The sequence below is a fragment of the Dermacentor albipictus genome, chromosome 1, assembly GCF_038994185.2.
Source record: "Dermacentor albipictus isolate Rhodes 1998 colony chromosome 1, USDA_Dalb.pri_finalv2, whole genome shotgun sequence".
NCBI classification, from domain to species: domain Eukaryota; kingdom Metazoa; phylum Arthropoda; class Arachnida; order Ixodida; family Ixodidae; genus Dermacentor; species Dermacentor albipictus.
The window spans coordinates 430,900,171-430,920,125 of record NC_091821.1 but is presented as its reverse complement, the minus strand read 5'-3'; the positions used below and the strand labels follow the sequence as shown (position 1 = coordinate 430,920,125).

General features: G+C 47.6%; 1 protein-coding gene across 6 annotated transcripts in view; it reads left to right on the top strand.

The window, feature by feature from the left end:
• The window catches only part of LOC135907364 (chitinase-3-like protein 1), a 37,416-nt gene extending 18,657 nt beyond the window's left edge, over positions 1-18,759 (top strand). For 2 of the 6 annotated variants that reach the window (XM_065439084.1, XM_065439054.1), the window contains 7 exons: positions 4,673-4,885; positions 9,073-9,278; positions 10,944-11,050; positions 12,245-12,338; positions 14,894-15,107; positions 17,346-17,468; positions 18,111-18,759. In XM_065439084.1, the coding sequence (XP_065295156.1) occupies positions 4,673-4,885; positions 9,073-9,278; positions 10,944-11,050; positions 12,245-12,338; positions 14,894-15,107; positions 17,346-17,468; positions 18,111-18,382 (1,229 nt within the window). In that variant the 3' untranslated portion in view covers positions 18,383-18,759. The remainder of the gene's footprint in view (positions 1-4,672; positions 4,886-9,072; positions 9,279-10,943; positions 11,051-12,244; positions 12,339-14,893; positions 15,108-17,345; positions 17,469-18,110) is intronic. The other 4 variants (XM_065439076.1, XM_065439069.1, XM_065439062.1 and 1 more) reach the window with 4 other exon arrangements.
• Positions 18,760-19,955: the final 1,196 nt, after the last annotated feature.

Genomic DNA, 19,955 nt, shown 5'->3' with positions numbered 1-19,955 from the left:
CAGGCTTTTTTTTAATGATTCAGTACTATAGTACGGTATCCCAAAAGGTGAGGTCAAGTGCTCGCCCTATTTTCTTCCCTCACGCTACAGCGCACTGACAGAATTTTGCGTGCACCATATATACCGTGCTTTTATCGTTTACGCTTCAGGTTCTCGATTGTGTTTTCGCCCCCTTTACCCACGTGAGCGGTATTTCATGGTCTTACGGGGTACCACGTGTGTCCATATTGGCCTCGAGCTCCACCACTGTAAAAGCTGGCGCCACCGTCGGCGTGACGTGCTAGGAGGGATCACGTGGACATAGCGGCCGCGTCGGCTGCTTCGGGCGCGCCGAAGCGAGCTGAAAACGAGTTTAAATTCCCTCGTACGTTGCGGTTTTCATTTAGTGGCGAAATTTTCCCGCTTAGAGTGTCTCCTTTACAACGCTTGAAAGCACTACAATAGGTAGTGGCTGCCTTTGAAGGCGCGCAACATGGTAGGCTACTGCTCGGTGCCGCAGGGCCGGACGCACGTAACAGAGGCCGGTGTCGGCCTTATTCACGTGTAGCCGCAGGACAAGAAGCTGTGTGAAGCTTGGCTCGCGAAACATAAAACCGGCAGTCATCGGCTACAACTCGGGTATGCAGCAAGCACAGACGCGAGGAAGATTTCTGCTACGGCGCCCGGTCTGCGATGTTCTGAAAACGCGCACTGAGGCGCTCGCCTGAGTCCGCTGCCCGTCTAATGTCATGACGGTTTGGTCTATGAACTTGTCGATACTATAGATACTGCCAAGTTCAGTGGAGTGGAAAGGCAGCGGTAAGAAGCACATTTAAAGAAAGCATGGCATATGGTCATGTTTGTGTTATGAATTAATGCACTGGATTACAAAAAAAAAAGCAGCGGGAAATTGCACGCTGAGAACGCCGATAAACATACAGTGCGACGCAACTCGAGAAATAGTATTGAAAAGTCAAAGAATTTAGAAGAAAAAAAGATTGCATCGTCGCGACGGCACATCACAGTCCCCGTAGGCGTCGAAGTCTCTACAATGAAATTATTTTTGAACAGCTCTGATAGCGCCCACGCAACAATGGTTGCCTGTATACTGTCAAATGCTCATATTCTGCGGCCTAAAGCTCATGGCACGGTGTGAAAACGCGCGCGCGGAGAAAGCGAAACAGTGCGCGGACAAGCATGCAGACGCGCAGTCGGTCGCTGCGAATCTGCGCGATCGCTGCATTGAGGCTTCGTTCTATTACGCTCCATTCAGTTATACAAACACTATAAGAACATATTTCACATAGTTTGCTCTCAGCGTTTACCTACCTTTCACGCAAGAAGCAGGTTCGGGAGACTCTATCGCGGCGACCGCGCGCAGAGGCGTTCACTGTACGTATTCGGTAAAGAGATAGCGGCTGTAAACGATTGTGTGCTTTCAGCTTGCCCAAGATTATTATTTAGACAGTAAGAAACTTCTCTCGTTTCGAAAGTACTTACAGAAATGTCCGGGAGAGCTCGCGCGTGGTGTTTTCAGTGAGCGCTGACAGCAAAACCTATGAGGAGCGCGCCACGTGATCCCTCATACTACGGCAGCGAGGCGCTTCCGATAGAGGGCGACTCCGTAACTCCTCGCCGCCAATATTGTGTCCAATATATGAAACGGCCCAATTCTATTTGACGCCTCAAATGGTATTAATGTATTGATTCCCTTGTAGCTTTGTGCTTGTTATCAATTTTACTACTTGGCGAATGGATACAGCATGTACGCTGCATAACTCGCTTGTGGATACTGCGTGCGTGAGTCGAGTATGCTTCAGGTAGTACGATTGTTTGCCGTTTGGGACATGTGTCGGAATGTACGCTGTGCGCCCTTCGCGCTTTACTTAGTCGGCGGCCTGCCGAGTTCGTGCGGGTGCAATGTGTGCGCGTGGAGTTTGCGAAGCGCTCACGCGGTTTTTTTTTATGTGTTCTGTTCGCGCGCTTCGCACAGCAGGGCATGCCGCAGTTCTTTGTCCTTGTGCAACACATTTTCCTAGCGTACGCCTGTGCATTATTTGATACCGCTATCCAATCCATTACAAATCGAATTTCTCGGTCGTGATTGGCTCCTTTGCGCAAGCTGCGAGAGTGAGCCAGTCGAATCGATAATTTCGATCCGGATCGGGCTTGATCGCGATCGAGAGTGGTCGTGTGACACCGGTTTTACACATGGCTCCCACATAGGGAACACTTTACGTTCAATGCTACTGAGTGAAGAGCAAGTGCATATATATGCCAGTGGTGGTATGTGGGCAAGTCTTTCTGGTGAAGCCAATACTTATGCATTCAAAACATTTCAACTACCAGCGTAGTGCATCAATGTGTCTACTTCACAAAACGGAGCACCAGTGCAGATATCTGAGCATACCTGTCCAGGGCAGCAAGTGCGTCTACATTTAAACCACTACCAGCTTGTGCGGCAGTTCTATTTCCGGCGGGACTGCAGAATAATCAGTAGGGTGCGCTCAAGCTGTTTATCTATGAAGCTCTACCTCGACTGTGTGCCAAATATTTTTGGACGTGAAAGTGGGGGTGAATTGGTAAACATCAGTGGAACTGTGCCTGGACTTCGTGGCAAATGTTTTTGGATGTGAAAGTGTGGGTGAACTGGCAAATAATTTGCTCTGGGCTACATGTGTTAAACGTTTTTCTCATTCAGAGTGCTTTTTCTTTACTTTAGGAGACTGAAGATGTGCGCAAAGTGTGACATGTCAGTGTGCTAATTAATGTATTTGGTGGTTTGCAAATTATTCGTTGCAACTTTGTTTTTGCCAGAGAGGTACAACTTTGCCTCTTGTACAGGGTTTTTTAGATGAAACACTTACTATTTATTATGACCATTGCTTCCTTTGTTACACAAATGCAGCTTCCAGTGCATTCTAGTTTATTTCCATGTTTATGTAAGTTACTAATATGAGGCTTGCATTTTCATTTCTCACGTTCCGGAGTGGCAAGATGCAGCATTACTGTCTCATCGTTCGCTGTACTACAGTAGTGTTCACTTGTTACACTGAATCCCCCGTTTAAGTATTCTGTACTAATTTCACTTTATTGCTTTTTTGTTGTATGGTTATTTTTCTCGCCATTACCTTCTTTGATATATCCTAAAGGCGATATTTCCAATTTTGCATTGTTCCCATTTTTTTTTATTTCTGTCACAGGATTATTTTATGATGGTATGCGGTGGTATTTCTTTTTGTGCCCTTTTCAAGCTTCTAGCTGATTGGTAACATTGCTTGGAGGCAGTTACCATCCGATTCATACTCTTGCATTTTTCAGTCTACTTCCATTCGCTCCGATGTAACTTCTGCATAACTCTAGTCCATCTAATAGCACGTGCTCCTTACTATGATAAATGAGAAACTTTAGTACACTCCAGGTTCTTCTGTTTAATTTTGTATGTGTACTTGGAATTTTGTTTATGTGCTAGTGAATGTTCACTTTCGAGTTCATTACGAATCCTTTCTGCGACTTTTGTCATTGTTGATGTACTTTTACTTCTATTTGCATTTCTCACATAGTTTGTTCGAAGCTTGCATAAGCATGACATTTTAATAAAGTGTTTTTGCTTGGTCACAATGTTCTCATTTCATGCACTCTTGGCATGAAGGGCTTGGTCTTGCCGTCTGCCAAGTCGTGACCATTTGTTCTTTGCAGGATGTCATTCCCACTTTGGTTGTAAGCATCGTCGCTTACTAAAGGTGGTATTAAGGATTCATTATTCCTAACACGCTTATTTCCGTGGGACTTGGTAGAGGATGCGCCGGCCATGCGGGGAACAGTGCTTGGCACTGCGCCATGGCTCTTACAGTCAACACCGACGCTTCTACTCATCTGGGGCGCGATTGGAGATCGTTGTTCGAAACGCCCGATCAGTTTCACCTCACGCGATTGGCCTATAGGCCGTGCCAACGGGTGCGGCTGACGACGTCTGCGCGGCATAGGCCAGTCGCGTGAGGCGAAACTAAACGCGTGTTTTGAACAACGATGTCTGATCGCACCCGTCAACCGCGAAAATTAGCTTCAGATGATCGTAAACCTTTCAAGACCACTTCTAGACCAGCTTTTTGATAACCTCCTAAAAACGTTTAGAAATTGGTTACTAATAGTTTTGGCAAAGGGATTACTTGTCTTTCCCAATCCTATTTCTAGACCAGCTTTTCGAATACGTCTTGCAGACCTGTTCTAGATCGTCTCAAGAAAGTAATTAAGCCGGACATTAGCAGAGATATACGACGTTTTCCCGCCGAAGTTCTCTCATTCGTGTCTTCTTTAACCCGTTTTTATCGTCTTGGATAAACGCTACGAAAACGTTACGTATCTCTTTTGTGCTACCTGGGACGCTCCGTAAGCGGAGCGGGATTGGTTGCGTCCAGACTTGGTGAGCACGATGCGCACAGAGCTGCCAACTCCACTTCTCTCTTTCCTGTCCCTATCTTCATGGCCTCCGATATCCGTTAGCGCATGCGCTCTCCGTCCTCCTTCCTCCCTTCCTCCTCTTTTCGCAATAGTCTTTAATGATGTTCAACTGCAGGCTCCACGCCAGGCAGTTACTGTAGTCTAGGATGCATTGCACGTCAACCACTTTCTATCTCTCTCTCTCTTTCTCTCGGTACGTTCGTTCCCTTCGTACACGAACCATCCGGCGCAGAACCCCGCGCTGGCGCCACCCAAGGTCCACTCGCTCCCGCACCGCCTCCAGTGCTGTGCTGTTACTACGATCCCGCATGGGCCAACGAGACGCTGCGGGGCGACTGGGCCTACGACCTGCTGCAGCACTTCCGCCACGAGCACTGCAGCCACGCCGTCTTTGTCGGCGCCCAGTACAGGGACCGCGCAATCGAGCTGCCAGACTATGTGACAGGTATACATACACTTGCGAAACGGTTTTAGCAATTCATTCGAGCAGGTGTTGCTATTTGGCTATGTTTCGTTGTGGTGCTTATTTTAATCACCAGCAGTGGCTATGCACCAGAAATTTCACTACGAGGAACGAAGCGGCTGACCATCATCATCATCATCATCATCATCATCAGCCTGGTTACGCCCACTGCAGGGCAAAGGCCTCTCCCATATTTCTCCAACAACCCCGGTCATGTACTAATTGTGGCCATGCCGTCCCTGCAAACTTCTTAATTTCATCCGCCCACCTAACTTTCTGCCGTCCCCTGCTACGCTTCCCTTCCCTTGGAATCCAGTCCGTAACCCTTAATGACCATCGGTTATCCTCCCTCCTCATTACATGTCCTGCCCATGCCCATTTCTTTTTCTTGATTTCAACTAAGATGTCATTAACTCGCGTTTGTTCCCTCACCCAATCTGCTCTTTTCTTATCCCTTAACGTTACACCTATCATTCTTCTTTCCATAGCTCGTTGCGTCGTCCTCAATTTGAGTAGAACCCTTTTCGTAAGCCTCCAGGTTTCTGCCCCGTAGGTGAGCACTGGTAAGACACAGCTATTATACACTTTTCTCTTGAGGGATAATGGCAACCTGCTGTTCATGATCTGAGAATGCCTGCCAAACGCACCCCAGCCCATTCTTATTCTTCTGATTATTTCTGTCTCATGATCCGGATCCGCAGTCACTACCTGCCCTAAGTAGACGTATTCCCTTACGACTTCCAGTGCCTCGCTGCCTATTGTAAACTGCTGTTCTCTTCCGAGACTGTTAAGCATTACTTTAGTTTCCTGCAGATTAATTTTTAGACCCACTCTTCTGCTTTGCCTCTCCAGGTCAGTAAGCATGCATTGCAGTTGGTCCGCTGAGTTACTAAGCAAGGCAATATCATCAGCGAATCGCAAGTTACTAAGGTATTCTCCATTAACTTTTATCCCCATTTCTTCCCAATCCAGGTCTCTGAATACCTCCTGTAAACACGCTGTGAATAGCATTGGAGAGATCGTATCTCCCTGCCTGACGCCTTTCTTTATTGGGATTTTGTTGCTTTCTTTATGGAGGACTATGGTGGCTGTGGAGCCGCTATAGATATTTTTCAGTATTTTTACATATGGCTCGTCTACACCCTGATTCCGTAATGCCTCCATGACTGCTGAGGTTTCGACAGAATCAAATGCTTTCTCGTAATCAATGAAAGCTATATATAAGGGTTGGTTATATTCCGCACATTTCTCTATCACCTGATTGATAGTGTGAATATGATCTATTGTTGAGTAGCCTTTACGGAATCCTGCCTGGTCCTTTGCTTGACAGAAGTCTAAGGTGTTCCTGATTCTATTTGTGATTACCTTAGTAAATAGTTTGTAGGCAACGGACAGTAAGCTGATTGGTCTATAATTTTTCAAGTCTTTGGCGTCCCCTTTCTTATGGATTAGGATTATGTTAGCATTTTTCCAAGATTCCGGTACGCTCGACGTTATGAGGCATTGCGTATACAGGGTGGCCAGTTTCTCTAGAACAATCTGCCCACCATCCTTCAACAAATCTGCTGTTACCTGATCCTCCCCAGCTGCCTTCCCCCTTTGCATATCTCCAAAGGCTTTCTTTACTTCTTCCGGCGTTACCTGTGGGATTTCGAATTCCTCTAGACTATTTTCTCTTCCATTATTGTCGTGGGTGGCACTGGTACTGTACAAATCTCTATAGAACTCCTCAGCCACTTGTACTATCTCATCCATATTAGTAATGATATTGCCGGCTTTGTCTCTTAACGCATACATCTGATTCTTGCCAATTCCTAGTTTCGTCTTCACTGTTTTTAGGCTTCCTCCGTTCCTGAGAGCATGTTCAATTCTATCTATATTATACTTCCTTATGTCAGCTGTCTTACGCTTGTTGATTAACTTCGAAAGTTCTGCCAGTTCTATTCTAGCTGTAGGGTTAGAGGCTTTCATACATTGGCGTTTCTTGATCAGATCTTTCGTCTCCTGCGATAGTTTACTGGTATCCTGCCTAACGGAGTTACCACCGACTTCCATTGCACACTCCTTAATGATGTCCACAAGATTGTCGTTCATTGCTTCAACACTAAGGTCCTCTTCCTGAGTTAAAGCCGAGTACCTGTTCTGTAGCTTGATCTGGAATTGCTCTGTTTTCCCTCTTACCGCTAACTCATTGATCGGCTTCTTATGTACCAGTTTCTTTCGTTCCCTTCTCAGGTCTAGGCTAATTCGAGTTCTTACCATCCTGTGGTCACTGCAGCGCACCTTGCCGAGCACGTCCACATCTTTTATGATGCCAGGGTTAGCGCAGAGTATGAAGTCTATTTCATTTCTAGTCTCGCCGTTCGGGCCCCTCCACGTCCACTTTCGGCTATCCCGTTTGCGGAAGAAGGTATTCATTATCCTCATATTATTCTGTTCCGCAAACTCTACCAATAACTCCCCCCAGTGCCTATGCCATATTCCCCCACTGCCTTGTCTCCAGCCTGCTTTTTGCCTACCTTGGCATTAAAGTCCCCCATTAGTATAGTGTATTTAGTTTTCACTCTACCCATCGCCGATTCCACGTCTTCATAGAAGCTTTCGACTTCCTGGTCATCATGACTGGATGTAGGGGCGTAGACCTGTACAATCTTCATTTTGTACCTCTTATTAAGTTTCACAACAAGACCTGCCACCCTCTCGTTAATGCTGTAGAATTCCTGTATGTTACCAGCTATATTCTTATTAATCAGGAATCCGACGCCTAGTTCCCTTCTCTCTTCTAAGCCCCGGTAGCACAGGATGTGCCCGCTATTTAGCACTGTATATGCTTCTTTTGGCCTCCTAACTTCGCTGAGCCCTATTATATCCCATTTACTGCCCTCTAATTCTTCCAATAGCACTGCTAGACTCGCCTCACTAGATAACGTTCTAGCGTTAAACGTTGCCAGGTTCACATTCTAATGGCGGCCTGTCCGGAGCCAGTGATTCTTAGCACCCTCTGCAGCGTCGCAGGTCTGACCGCCGCCGTGGTCAGTTGCTTCGCAGCTGCTGGGGACTGAGGGCCGGGGTTTGATTGTGTTGTTCATATAGGAGGTTGTGGCCAAGTACTGCACCAGGGTGGCCAATCCTGCTCTGGTGAGGGAGTGCGTTACCGGTTCTGGTCACCGGGATCAGGCCACACTCCAGGCCTGTTTATGCAATTTATCAACACGCGGATTTTTTTTTTAATCCGGTGGAAAATTGCCGGCACCGGGATTCGAACCACGGACCTCTTGCACGCGAGGCGGGTGTTCTACCTCTACGCCACCGCTGCATCTGCGGCTGACCGCTGGGACACAAAAGAGGAGTCGTAGAAACGTCGCCTAAGTCAAGCGCATATTCCGTAGAGGCTTCGTACTGTCTGATGACGGAAATCGCAGCTCAGCAGCCGCCACAAAGCGTTGCTGAGCAGTGGCTACTAAAGTATACGGGAGCAGTACTGTGCTTCACGCATAGCACTAGAAACGTACCTGCGCCCCGAGTGCAGGAGCGCCAGAGCATATATGGCAAGTGGGTGCATATGCAAAATTTTCTTGTGGTTCCTTGCTTTCTTTTTAATGCGAGAGCACCAACCAGCCCATTGAGCGAAAGAGCCAACGTCTGTCATCTGAAAAAGCGAAAAACGGCACCTAAATTTCCATTGGCTGCGACGCCACGAGCGCGCCTTGGCGGAGCAAAGCGAGCGACAGGGGACACCTGCTGCGCGATAGCGCGCCGTGTGTTGCGTGAGGGGAAAGGGCATCTGCACGATGCCACGCTAGCCTCTCCCACGCGCTCGGAAGCCTGTGTTATCTACGTGTTACCCACTGCACCGCGGTTCGACCAATTCAAAACGCGCTAAGCCTACTTGGACCGAAATGTCCATTGCCTGGCTGACTGGCTGGCTGGCAGGCTGGCTGGCTGGCTGGCTGGACGGCTGGCTGGCTGGCTGGCTGGCTGGCTGGCTGGCTGGCTGGGCTGGGCTGGGCTGGGCTGGGCTGGGCTGGACTGGCAGGCTGGCTTAGTTAACATCGCTACCCTAACATGTACAAATTTTGTTGCTAAAAACTCTGCAATTGCTGAGATGTTGAGTGATGAAAGTGCTTATACTCAATCAACTATGGGTTTACACTGCGCGTACTCTGCAGCTGCCCTGGAGCAGTTCCTGTCGCTGAGGCGGCGTGGCCTGTCCGTGCTGGCTTCCGTGTTCGTTGTGGACGCAGGCTGTGCGGCGCAAGAGAGCGGCCACTTCGCCTCCACCACAGCCGCGTGGCTGCGCCGACACGGCTTCCAGGGTGCCGAGCTGGACGTCGGTCGCAACTCTGTGTCCACGGGATACGACGCGCTCGTCAAGGTGGACAACCGTCGATTCACGCCTGCATCTTTGTTGTCCCTCGGCGGGCAGCTCACTTGGCCCATAACTCAGGAAAACGTTCACATAGGCTAGAATCGTTCGTAACGGCACTTGGCAGTCAATAGTGACGTCAAACATTAATAGCAAAGGCGTCCGGCCAGTGGCAAAAAGCAATTGCGAAATAAAATACGTGTGAATTTTGTCTGTGAAGTACTCACGACTTTTTCTGTATCAAATTGTGAGGTTTAAAATCTAAAAGAAACAGGCTATCGAAGGTGCCGTAATGGGAAAGACGAGGGAGGGAGTGTATTAATTTCGAGCGCCTAGAGTTCATAAGCACGCATTTAATTCTAAGTACACGAACGTCTTTGTATTCCACCGTCAATGAAACACAGCCACCGTGGACGGTAACCGAACACAGGACCTCGTGCTTAAACGCAGAACGCCACAGCCACTTAGCTATACTATGACGGATTTTCATGTATTTCACAACTTGCATGATTAGAATAGCGAATTCATAGCAGGAAACAAACGCCACAAAACAGGGTATATGTGGAAACAAATATTTCTAGAGATTGCCGCTGAAAGCGTAGTTTACGTTCCGTTCGCGTGCGGTAAGAAATACCAGGACCAAGATCGGATTCTGCCTTAATGAAAGACTTCGTGTGCATAATCATATTTGGGGCTATATATTAATCAGACCACCTGGCATTCATGCACCTGCATTGCAGTTGTAAAAGAAAGGATATAAGGGGGTCTTGTCTTGGCAGAATGGCGGATTAGGCTGCTCGAAAAATTATCGAGGCAGCGGAGATGGGGCAGTTGGGGTACTTGGAGCGTAAGTCTGGTTTCGGTGCAGCTTGTACACAAGCCGGCATTTCTTTAAAATATCACTACTGTATTATGATAGGATGATACGTATCATATCCCTTCTACACGTTCTGACGCGTATCTCTTTCTTGTTTCTTTCGTTGTAATGCAAAGCATTCGTTGCCGTTTCAAAGGTACTTTATGGCAAGTGGATTCACGCCTCCCCTCATTTAAGACATCTCGAATAAAAGAATTTACGCGTCTGAAGGTGTTATTGAAGACGGATCCACCTGCACAAAATGCTCGCGCAAATCCTGGCGACACCCCGGTAACAAATGAGTCCGCAACTCTAAGTGGGTATGAGGGTGAGTGGGCACGACTGGGAGAATCCTTGAGCCGCATCGAGCCTCAGTCCGCGATTCCGCGATTGTGCGCGCCTGGTACAGCGTGTGTACACCAGTGAGACTGAGAGCATCGAAGTAATGCTGTCACTTCAGTTTCTTAGTCACAGTGAGCCAGCCCAGTTTCGCGATGATGTTCTTCGGCAGCAATGAATAATCGAGTATGAAGATGAGTAGTTGAAAAATAATTGTTCACACAGCTCTCAGCAGCAGCGCTTATACACCTTCTATTTATCTGTTATGCCACGCTTATATCCTTTCAAAATTCATGTCTCAACCCACTGCCAGGGTGTAAATCCCCCGGCTTGAACAGATATAATATCTTCTGCTTTTTATGAACTCTTTATGAATTCTCTTTTGTTTTAAGAGTACGTTCTTATTTCAAGTATTTCCTATCTTTTGAGGTTAAAGCGTGCTCTTATTAATCTTTTATTAAACCGTTCTTATTCTTCAGGCACTATCGAAAGAGCTACGTGCCCACTTACCACTTCTAGTACTCAGCGTAAACATCTACCCGGAGCTGAGCTTCATGAAGCATGTGAACGTAAAGGAGATACACGAGTAAGTACCTCGGAAGCTTTCAGTTATGACTGTGTGTCCCCGTAGTTACGTGTTCACGTTGAGAATTATGGCACTTCATACGGAACAATGTGGACGAGGATGAATCATGCAACTGACAAACACGCAGACAGTTTGTCATAGGCTGGGCCGTCCGGTGCCAGTGTCTACCTAAGCATATATCCAGCGAGATACGAGTAGCCTCACCGAGAAGATTCGTGCACAGCATCCCCAAAAATAAAATTTTAAAGCGACAGTAAGACTGAAACAATTGCTTTTAACAACCCCCATAGGAAATTGCCGTGTGAGTTGGGAGGCCCAATTTCATATATAAGTAACTGGCTTCCAATGTTAACTGCTGGAGGAGTATGCGTTAGAGTAGGTTTTTGAGCTCATTCGTAGGACAATGAAGGAAGAGAACAAAACGAATACATTTCAACAAAGTATCAGGTTAAAAATGTAAGTAGTTGTCCAGCGTATTATCACGCGTTCGCACTTCGATTAATCTTCATTTGCTCATTCGCATTGTGAGCCAAAACTTTTTGGCAAGGATATGGCCGCCATGCTGCTAGGAACTCTCAGACCCAGAAACCTTCATTGCTCTTGCAACTCATTCCCACAAGTGAATCTTTGTGTCCTCCCGCTATAGGTTCTGTACTATATACTACGTACATTTCCTTGTTGGCTGCGTTCTTGTAATCGCTCGTCACACGGCTCATCTCAAAGAAAGGAGCTTGCTTCTTTGTCTGACTAGTGCAGCGCGAAACCAGCTGAATCTACGTCATTGTGAGGATGCGTTTTGGGATAGTTTGTATATATCATGATTACCGGCGAGAGTGTGTAGCGAGAAACACAATAACAATTGGACGGCGAGACAATAGCGATCGTCCTTGTTTGTCTCGTCGTTTTTATATTCCTTCGCGCTACCTCAGTACTCCAATGTGTTGCTACATGAAAACCGCCGATCTTAAACGTATCAACGCACGAATGAGATTATGCTAGCCGGGAGCAACTTCTGTACAGCAAACTCTCGTGCTGTGTTCCTTCATCGTTTGCCCCGATGCTATTCGCTACTCGTTCCTCAGACGACACAAGTGAAAATGCTCATATACTCGGCATCCGAGTTGTTCTGAAAGTGCTGGAGCGTTGTGTACCTCCAATAACGAGTACTGAATGTGTTAATTTGTGCTCTCGCAGCGATGCTGACATCCTGGTGCTCAATACGCAAGACCTTGTGAATGACGACCAAGTGACGGCGGCTCACTCAGCGCTCTACGGAAAGCACTCGTGGGTGAGACGGGCGATCTCCGCCAACAAACATCCTCAAAAGCTTCTTTTAAAGCGAAGCTTTCTTTGCATCTTCCTTCGACTTTCCCCCTGCTGTTGCTGCGGCTGCTGTTGTCTGGCTCGCCGCCAACGCAGGCCACATGTGGACGCAGTTGAGTAACGGCGGCCGCGTCGGGCCGTGGTGGAGACGTGGCCGTGTCACAAAAACATAAAAGGCATGCACAGTCTGTGTTTTGTTTCGGGACATTTGTTTATGAGCTTTCATTCTCAAAATACCGAGGAATAACTTTGTAAAGAACGTAAGAGAAGGTGTGCGCCGCAGTTGTGGTTCAGAATGATTATTCGCCAAGCGACGCCCGCGGCGTCGACACCAGATTTACTGCGACACGGCGACTTTAACGCTATCGCGTTAGTACATGACAGGAATGCGGCGCAAAGTAAAGACGACCATAGAAGCTCGTGTCAAGATTTACGCCGCGTCGCATCTGCACAATGCCCTTAGACGCCTAACTAGGCGTGACCCCTCTCAAATGCTGTGCAAGAGCTGCCGCGCTTGTCTCCGTGCTCACCCGCAACGGCAACGACAGTAGAGAGAGGAGGTGAGGAGAAGGCTGGCGAGGGAAAAGATAGAGAGAGGAGGAGGAGGCAGTTCTGTCAGCAGCAACGCTACAACCCAGAATGGCGCCGAAGCGTGCACTTAGTGCCGACGAGACGAAGGCTCGCATGAAGCATCGAGCGGAGTACGAACAACAAACACAAGCTGAGTAGGCAAGGTAACATTTCACATCCTGTCACGACTGTCGTATGCCGTCAACATATCACCGCCAAATGACGTCAGTGAACGCAAACCGCAGACAAAGCTTTCGCTTACATAGATTTCCTCAGTGCGTGGGATCTGTGTATTCTTTCTTTATTTGCGAACTCGAAGAACGTTACCGGTACCCGACGTACGTATATACGCCCTTGGTATTGGAAAACGCCATCAAATTAGAGACCTCATGTATACTACCGGCAAACTAAAACTCCATCAGGTTATCATATTTGCCAGGAGGGCGCAGGCAATGGTATCTGAGTACTTTCAGACGTTGAAGCTAAAAAAAAAAAGACAAATAAGTAATGGCAGACAACTGTCTCAGCCCATCGCTGCTTGGTTCGCTAAGATATTTATATTTAAAATATTTTGTTACTGTTGTTCGCATGCCTTCAGGAAGTACTTTCCAAGCTGAAGGAATTTAACCATGACAAGTGAAAGCAAGTCCACCACTTCTCGGACACACATTTTATTGCCTTCAAGGAATCACACGGACTCGTTTTTACACCCCATAAAAAGCTCTACATTTCTGACCCAGAGACTGATTTTATATTTACTCTTCGAAACGAGGAAGGCACAAACGATTATGCAGTGGTGTGTAAGCTCTCAACAAGGCACAGCCCACAAGTATCTCTGCAACCAGAGCTTCGCTAAGGTAGAATCGTTGAATATGTGAAAGCGTAATTTCAAAAATTCGTTTGCGCAGGAGCAGGAGTATGCCTTTTCGTTGCAAGGATGTTTTCTAATATCGGTCCTACTTTTCCATGAACATTTTGGCTATGGCTCTTCAGATCTAATACACTCCCAGAACTGAACATAGCGTACGCAAGAAGGTTTCCATGATTAAACTTCGTTTCCATGCTTTGAGCTAGCAGAGAGAAACAATACTGGACATTGGTACGCAGCGAACGTGCATGTTGTGCAAAACTGTGAAGTGCGTGCAAATTTGTGAAGTGTCTAAGTTAACGGAAATGTAACACGAAGTATTAGACAACTGCAGCGTCGCTGCTATTATTTGAACGGTGTGCGTATTTCAATTTGCATTCATCGGCGATCGCATGGTAGCAGCAACGTGCATTTAGGAAAACTTCGGTAGTCCTAAGCCAAATAACAGCAACACAACGCTCCTTGGTCCTTGGAGCACGGCCTAATCACACGGCCTAATTGGGAAATTGGTATTGTCGCTAGGGTTTCTATGACAAGCGAGAATGTAAGTGCAAAATGAAGGGGTATTGCTGACGGTTATTTCGCCTCGACAAAGACAAGTCCTCTTGCCACAACGCTGATTACAGCGATGTTCCTCTTTCAACGATTGTCGATCACTTCAAGCCTCCGTCTTCCTGGGGCCTGCTCTTTTGTTTGGGTTACCCAACAATTTTATTCGAGGGCGTCCCGGCAAGACATGACGAAAATGAGTTGAATGGACATTGTAGCTTCTCTCTAGTTTATTTCATCAGTCTATGCACTTTAGCACTCCTCAATCCACAGCGCGTTACAAGCTGTTGCCTACATCGAGAAAGGTCTGCACGGCTCTGGGTACAAATCAAGTCGCACAAATGAAACGCCAGGAAATGCGTCATGTGGCTTAGTAGGGTGCCGCTACTATGACTTAGCTTATCTACCAGCCTTTGCTTATCGCGAAACTTGCACACCCGAGTCGTTCTGTCTATGATGAAACCTGCTTTACCTGTGCAATATCAAGGAGTGAGAACAAGGGAACAAACCGATGTGGAACGCGCGTTCCGCAGAACACCAGTCTGGCTGCTGTGTACGCCCTCACCGGCTCCCTGTCTCAGTTGGTGCCAGTCGTACCGTTCACGTCGCGGGAGTTCGAGCTACAGGAGCCACTGCCTGGGCGGACCAGCGTTTCGGCGGGCCTCAGCTGCCACGGGCACGCCGACCTAACGCCGTACCATTCTGCGGCCGGCTACAGGGCCTTCTTCGAGGTGCGTGAGCCCGAGGGTGAGCACCTATATTAGGCTAATCTTGTAGACCGAGAAATAAAGAAGTACAGATTGCTGCCTGATTTGAACTATACAGCATATGTAAAAAGCGTTGAAGTCCCTCCGCGAGAGAAGAGATCAGTCGGCTGGCCCAGTCCTGTAGCGCACCCTGTGCTCAGAACCTTAGCAGAGGGATTTACTTTGTACTTTTAACCTTCGTGTATTTGAAGTAACAAAAGCTTTTCAGGAATTTCAGTGCATGCCAGGTGTGGTGACGCTCGAAGTGGCTTCGAAACTTCTGACAACAGTTGCACAGAACTTAGCTATAGGATCCGATGAAGCCGGGCTGGGCACTCAAGAGTATGCTTTAGTGTTATGGCACGTCCACACTAGCGACAAAAACGCGCGCGACACAACGCGCGCGGCGAGCGGTGCTGTCGCGCGCGGCAAGATTCACGAAAAGCGGCAGCAACGCGCGGCAAACGCGCGAATGGGTGCGAGACCCATTTTTCGCGGCAGACGCGAAACGTCCACCAATCAGTAGCGAGCCGCTTTACGAGTCGCGCTGTTGTGGCGCCACCTGTCGCATAAGCAAAGAATCATAATTTATGGGCTCCGAGACTGAACAGTGACACGCGCGCCGTAAAATCTCAGAGGCCATTTCCAGTCAAGGGGGCTGTTTTTGTTAAGCCTTACCACACCGCCACTGAGGCGTCGACGAAGAATTCGCCTCGCAATGGAGGCGTTTTTGGAAACCGTTCGCGGATATGCGTACCTCTATGATAAATCGAGCGTCGGACAAGGAGCTGCGCGCCAACCGCTGGCACATTATGGACAGCAGTTTGGCATGACAGGTGAGTAATTGGTGAAGGTGGGGAAGCAGAGTGTGCGCCTGGCCCTCAGTGTCCCTGTACCGCACTCAAAACTTTCTTGTCCGCTGTCTGGCACGTCGGCGTCGCACAAGTAAAGAACAAACAAGTATTATAGTGTTCACAGTCACCAGTAGCTCCTCGTCCGTATCCGACATGCCTGAGCGTGGCCGGCAGTGGCGCAAAAAAACACACACTTCCGATGGAAGACGAAATGGGCAGAACGGAGAGCGCGTTGTCGCGAGAAGTATCGAATGGAACGAGACAACGCGGGACTCCACGGGCCGCTGCCGCGTGCCGCAAAACGCGACTGTGGACTTGCCCGCACGCGTCTGCCGCGCGGGCGCTTGCCGCGTGCGGCGTGTCGCGCGCGTTTTTGTCGCTAGTGTGGGCGTACCATTATACCCTAGTTCAAGCATCACTGAGTCTCCCTTCTTGTAGGCGCTTATTGGCATGCATGCCAACCTGTGAACTTTGGAATTCGTAAAGACACTCACAGATATGACATAAGGAGGGGGTTGAGAACGGAGGGGGAGAGAGCAGGGCCAATTTTTGCTTGTTGGCCTTGAGAGTGCGCCTTTTGTGCGATATATACGCACCTTATTTACGTTCAGACGCAGCACATAAGGAGCACCAAGCTAGGCACAGCAGATAATTAGATTGAATATAGTATATTTAGATCGCAGTGACCTCCTCAGCGACATTGCTTGTGCTGATTTAGCCTGCTTCTGGAAGTTGTCTTGATAAACTTGCTCAATTTGCTCGCCCCAGCCTCCAACACCTTTAAAACATCATCATGAACCGAACTTATTTTTCGTAAAACTCAACGCAATATGCGTAAAATCATACTACGAGACCAAATTCGTAAACTTTACGAATAATTGAGAGCGTAGGAACGCATACGAATACTATAACTACATGTGCTAGTCGAGTGTTATATTGGCCGCTGTTTACCACACAAATCTTTCCGTTGACCTTTACATTTATTGGGTACGAAAGACTATCACTGAATCGTATCTCCTGTGACAACATTATGAAAAGTGAGCATTCCAACCTTTTTTTTGGAGGTCTGCTAGCCATGCTAAATTGCGATCAATGCGTCTTGTTTATAAGTTTCATCTCACCATAAACTTTTGGTTTTATAGCATTTGTAGAAGCATTAAATAATGGCAAGTCACACGCAGAGCCTTGCTGTAGTATATCTTGAACAAGTTAGACCATGCCAGAGTAAGCGCAGCGCCACAAAGTAAACGAAGGTCCTTGAACGAGCATAATACGAGGCCCGAAAACTACTTCGTCATATGTTCCCTTTTAGCTAGTGTTTCATTTCTTTTCCGCCATTATTCTTTCTTCAAAGTTTTGCACTCTTTTCGCACCTAATGTCCCAGGTATGCCAAATCATAGACGATCCTTCGTTTTCCACCGTCTGGCAGGACAACGACTATTGCTACATGCAGGCCAAAGGGAAACGCTTCATCGTCTTGGAAGAAAGAGAGAGCGTCATTTGCAAAGTGAGTGCGCAGCGAGCGCTGCCTTTGCAAGCGCAGTTGCGCAGCAGACGCATTTTCTACAAAACCCAATTATTCATGCGCACCTGGTGAGAGCGTCTGAGCTAGCAAAACACCAGGCAATTGCACCAACAATATTTCATCGGTATATCTTTGACAAGTATCTGAGAAAGGTGAACACAATCCTGATGGGCCCAGGAGGCATCGCGGAAACGCTATTGATGTGCCTCTTGATTAACAGCAACGAAGATGATTAACACTTCTTACCCGTCTCAATGGCGCAGTGGCTATGAGGTTCTGCTGGCGTTCCCGTAATTCCAGTATCGCCTTGAGATATTAAACCCCTTGAATCAATCAATCGCTCGATTAACGCTTGCAAGGCTTGGCCACTGAACCTGACCAGTGCTAGCTACTTTCGTTCCTTAACCATTTCTCTCTAATGCACTAAAAACGTGCGCATGATCGTCCACTCTACTAGGGTGACCACGTCATCTGACAGTAGGCTACGTCTATCACCACGTCTCTTCTGCCATGTAGAAGAGAAGGCTTAACGTAATCTAAAGCTTACTCATCGAAAAGGTATTCAGCCGACCGATATTCTGAACACTAATGAGTTGCGGCCCCGGAATCGCTGCGCATGTGCAGGTAAAGTTCGCGGCAGCCCACCGCCTCCTTGGCGTAGCGCTCAAGCACATGGATGCGGACGCATTCCGGTCGTCGCCCGAGTGTGGACCCGCTCTCCCTCTGCTGAACGCGGTGGTCACGGAGATGCACCGGCTACGGCCCCGCCCTCACGGCGAACTGCACCAATGGACGCACGCCGAGCGGCGACTCACCGTGGTGCGAGCCAATGGCAAGATGGCCTGCCTCAGCCACGCTCATTAACCGCATGGACGGCCGCGAACCTCTTTTGCTGAACCGAGTCGCAAACTCCCTGAGATACGACGCCACGAGCTACGCGAGGAGTTGCCTCGAAGAACGTCTATTAGGGCGCGTGACGCGCGATTTATATGTGCGCTCAATAGACTGGCAAGCACCAGGATTCGTATTTCTCAAGCGCTGTTTGCGTTGTTTCCACTTGTCGCGCGAACATTCTGGCAGGGAAAGCATTGGCGTATATTGGTCATTCAAACCTCCAGTGGCCAAACGAGACTGCAAGGATCCTTGTTATGTGGTGCCTTTTGTGTTATATAGCTGTCGTTGCTTTTTTTTTTCTCGTTCGCTTTAGTTCACACGATAAGTTTTAGCCTTTTGCTGATATAATCCACAAGCATTAAAATCAAGTTCGTCGTCATGGTGATGTTTCCACGGTTCTTCAAAAACCTTGATACACGAGGCGATGAGAGTGCTCTGAACAGGTCGTCGGAAATAACCATCTGTAGTAACGAGCTAAGCGAAGCGACTGGCCAAATATTTCTCAGGGCCAATATGTGGGCCATTCCGTAATGAATTTCATACACTCCATTTCATACTCCAAAACAATATTTTTACAGCGAAGCTGTTAAGGGCTACTTTCCCCACTATCGTGTTCGCGCGTATAGGCAAAAACTATCATCATCAGCAATGGCTTGTCGTCTTCTCTTATTTTGTTATAGCGCAAGCTTGACAAGGACAAAAGAAGGCACATCAGACACACACAGCGCTGTGTGTGTCTGATGTGCCTTCTTTTGTCCTTGTCAAGCTTGCGCTATAACAAAATAAGATATGCCGTACCAACAAGCCCCTATTACTATCCTTTTCGTCTTCGTCCACAGCTGCCTCGTTGGCACCCTACCGCGCGGACGCGCTCGTAGGCGCCATCAACCCTCAATTACCTATCAATTGATTAATTAATTGAATGTTTAATTACCTAATAAACACGAAGACATAATTAATGATTGAGAAAGGCTTTAATGAACCGTCGAGATTTACCCAGTGATAAACACCGGGCCGCACGTTTCAGCTTCGTTGGTTAACCATCTGTACGGACTGCTTGAGCTGAGAGTATTTTTTTAACAGAACTTAGCACTTCGGTTTCTTCAACTGAATTCAATATAAACTGTCGTTTGTTGCTCATTATACGCATCACCTTGGTTGTTTATCTTTAACTGGCTAGGGTCGTATATGCTCTCTAATTTGTTAATGCAGATGACGAAACATCTCGTTCAATTTTTCGATGGCGTTGCGTAGCGTGTCGGTAACTGTGTAAAGTCTTTACTTTCTTCATATTTGGATTTGTAGACTATCTAGGGGCCTTCATGCTTAACCGGTTATTCCTTCTCCGATAGCAATAATTGCACCGAAAAACGCGTAGACATGTAGAGGCCTAAATATGCTATACCGCAGACGACTACATAAGGGAAATCCATTCTATTAGAGATGGTTGAAATTAGCACACGGTTTCTCACTGCTGACAAACCAAGCTAAATTAGGAAAACAATTATTTGCAGTAATGAAGGAAGAAGAAAGCGCATGTACATCTTGCTCACACTCGTGCACCAGTTTTGTCAA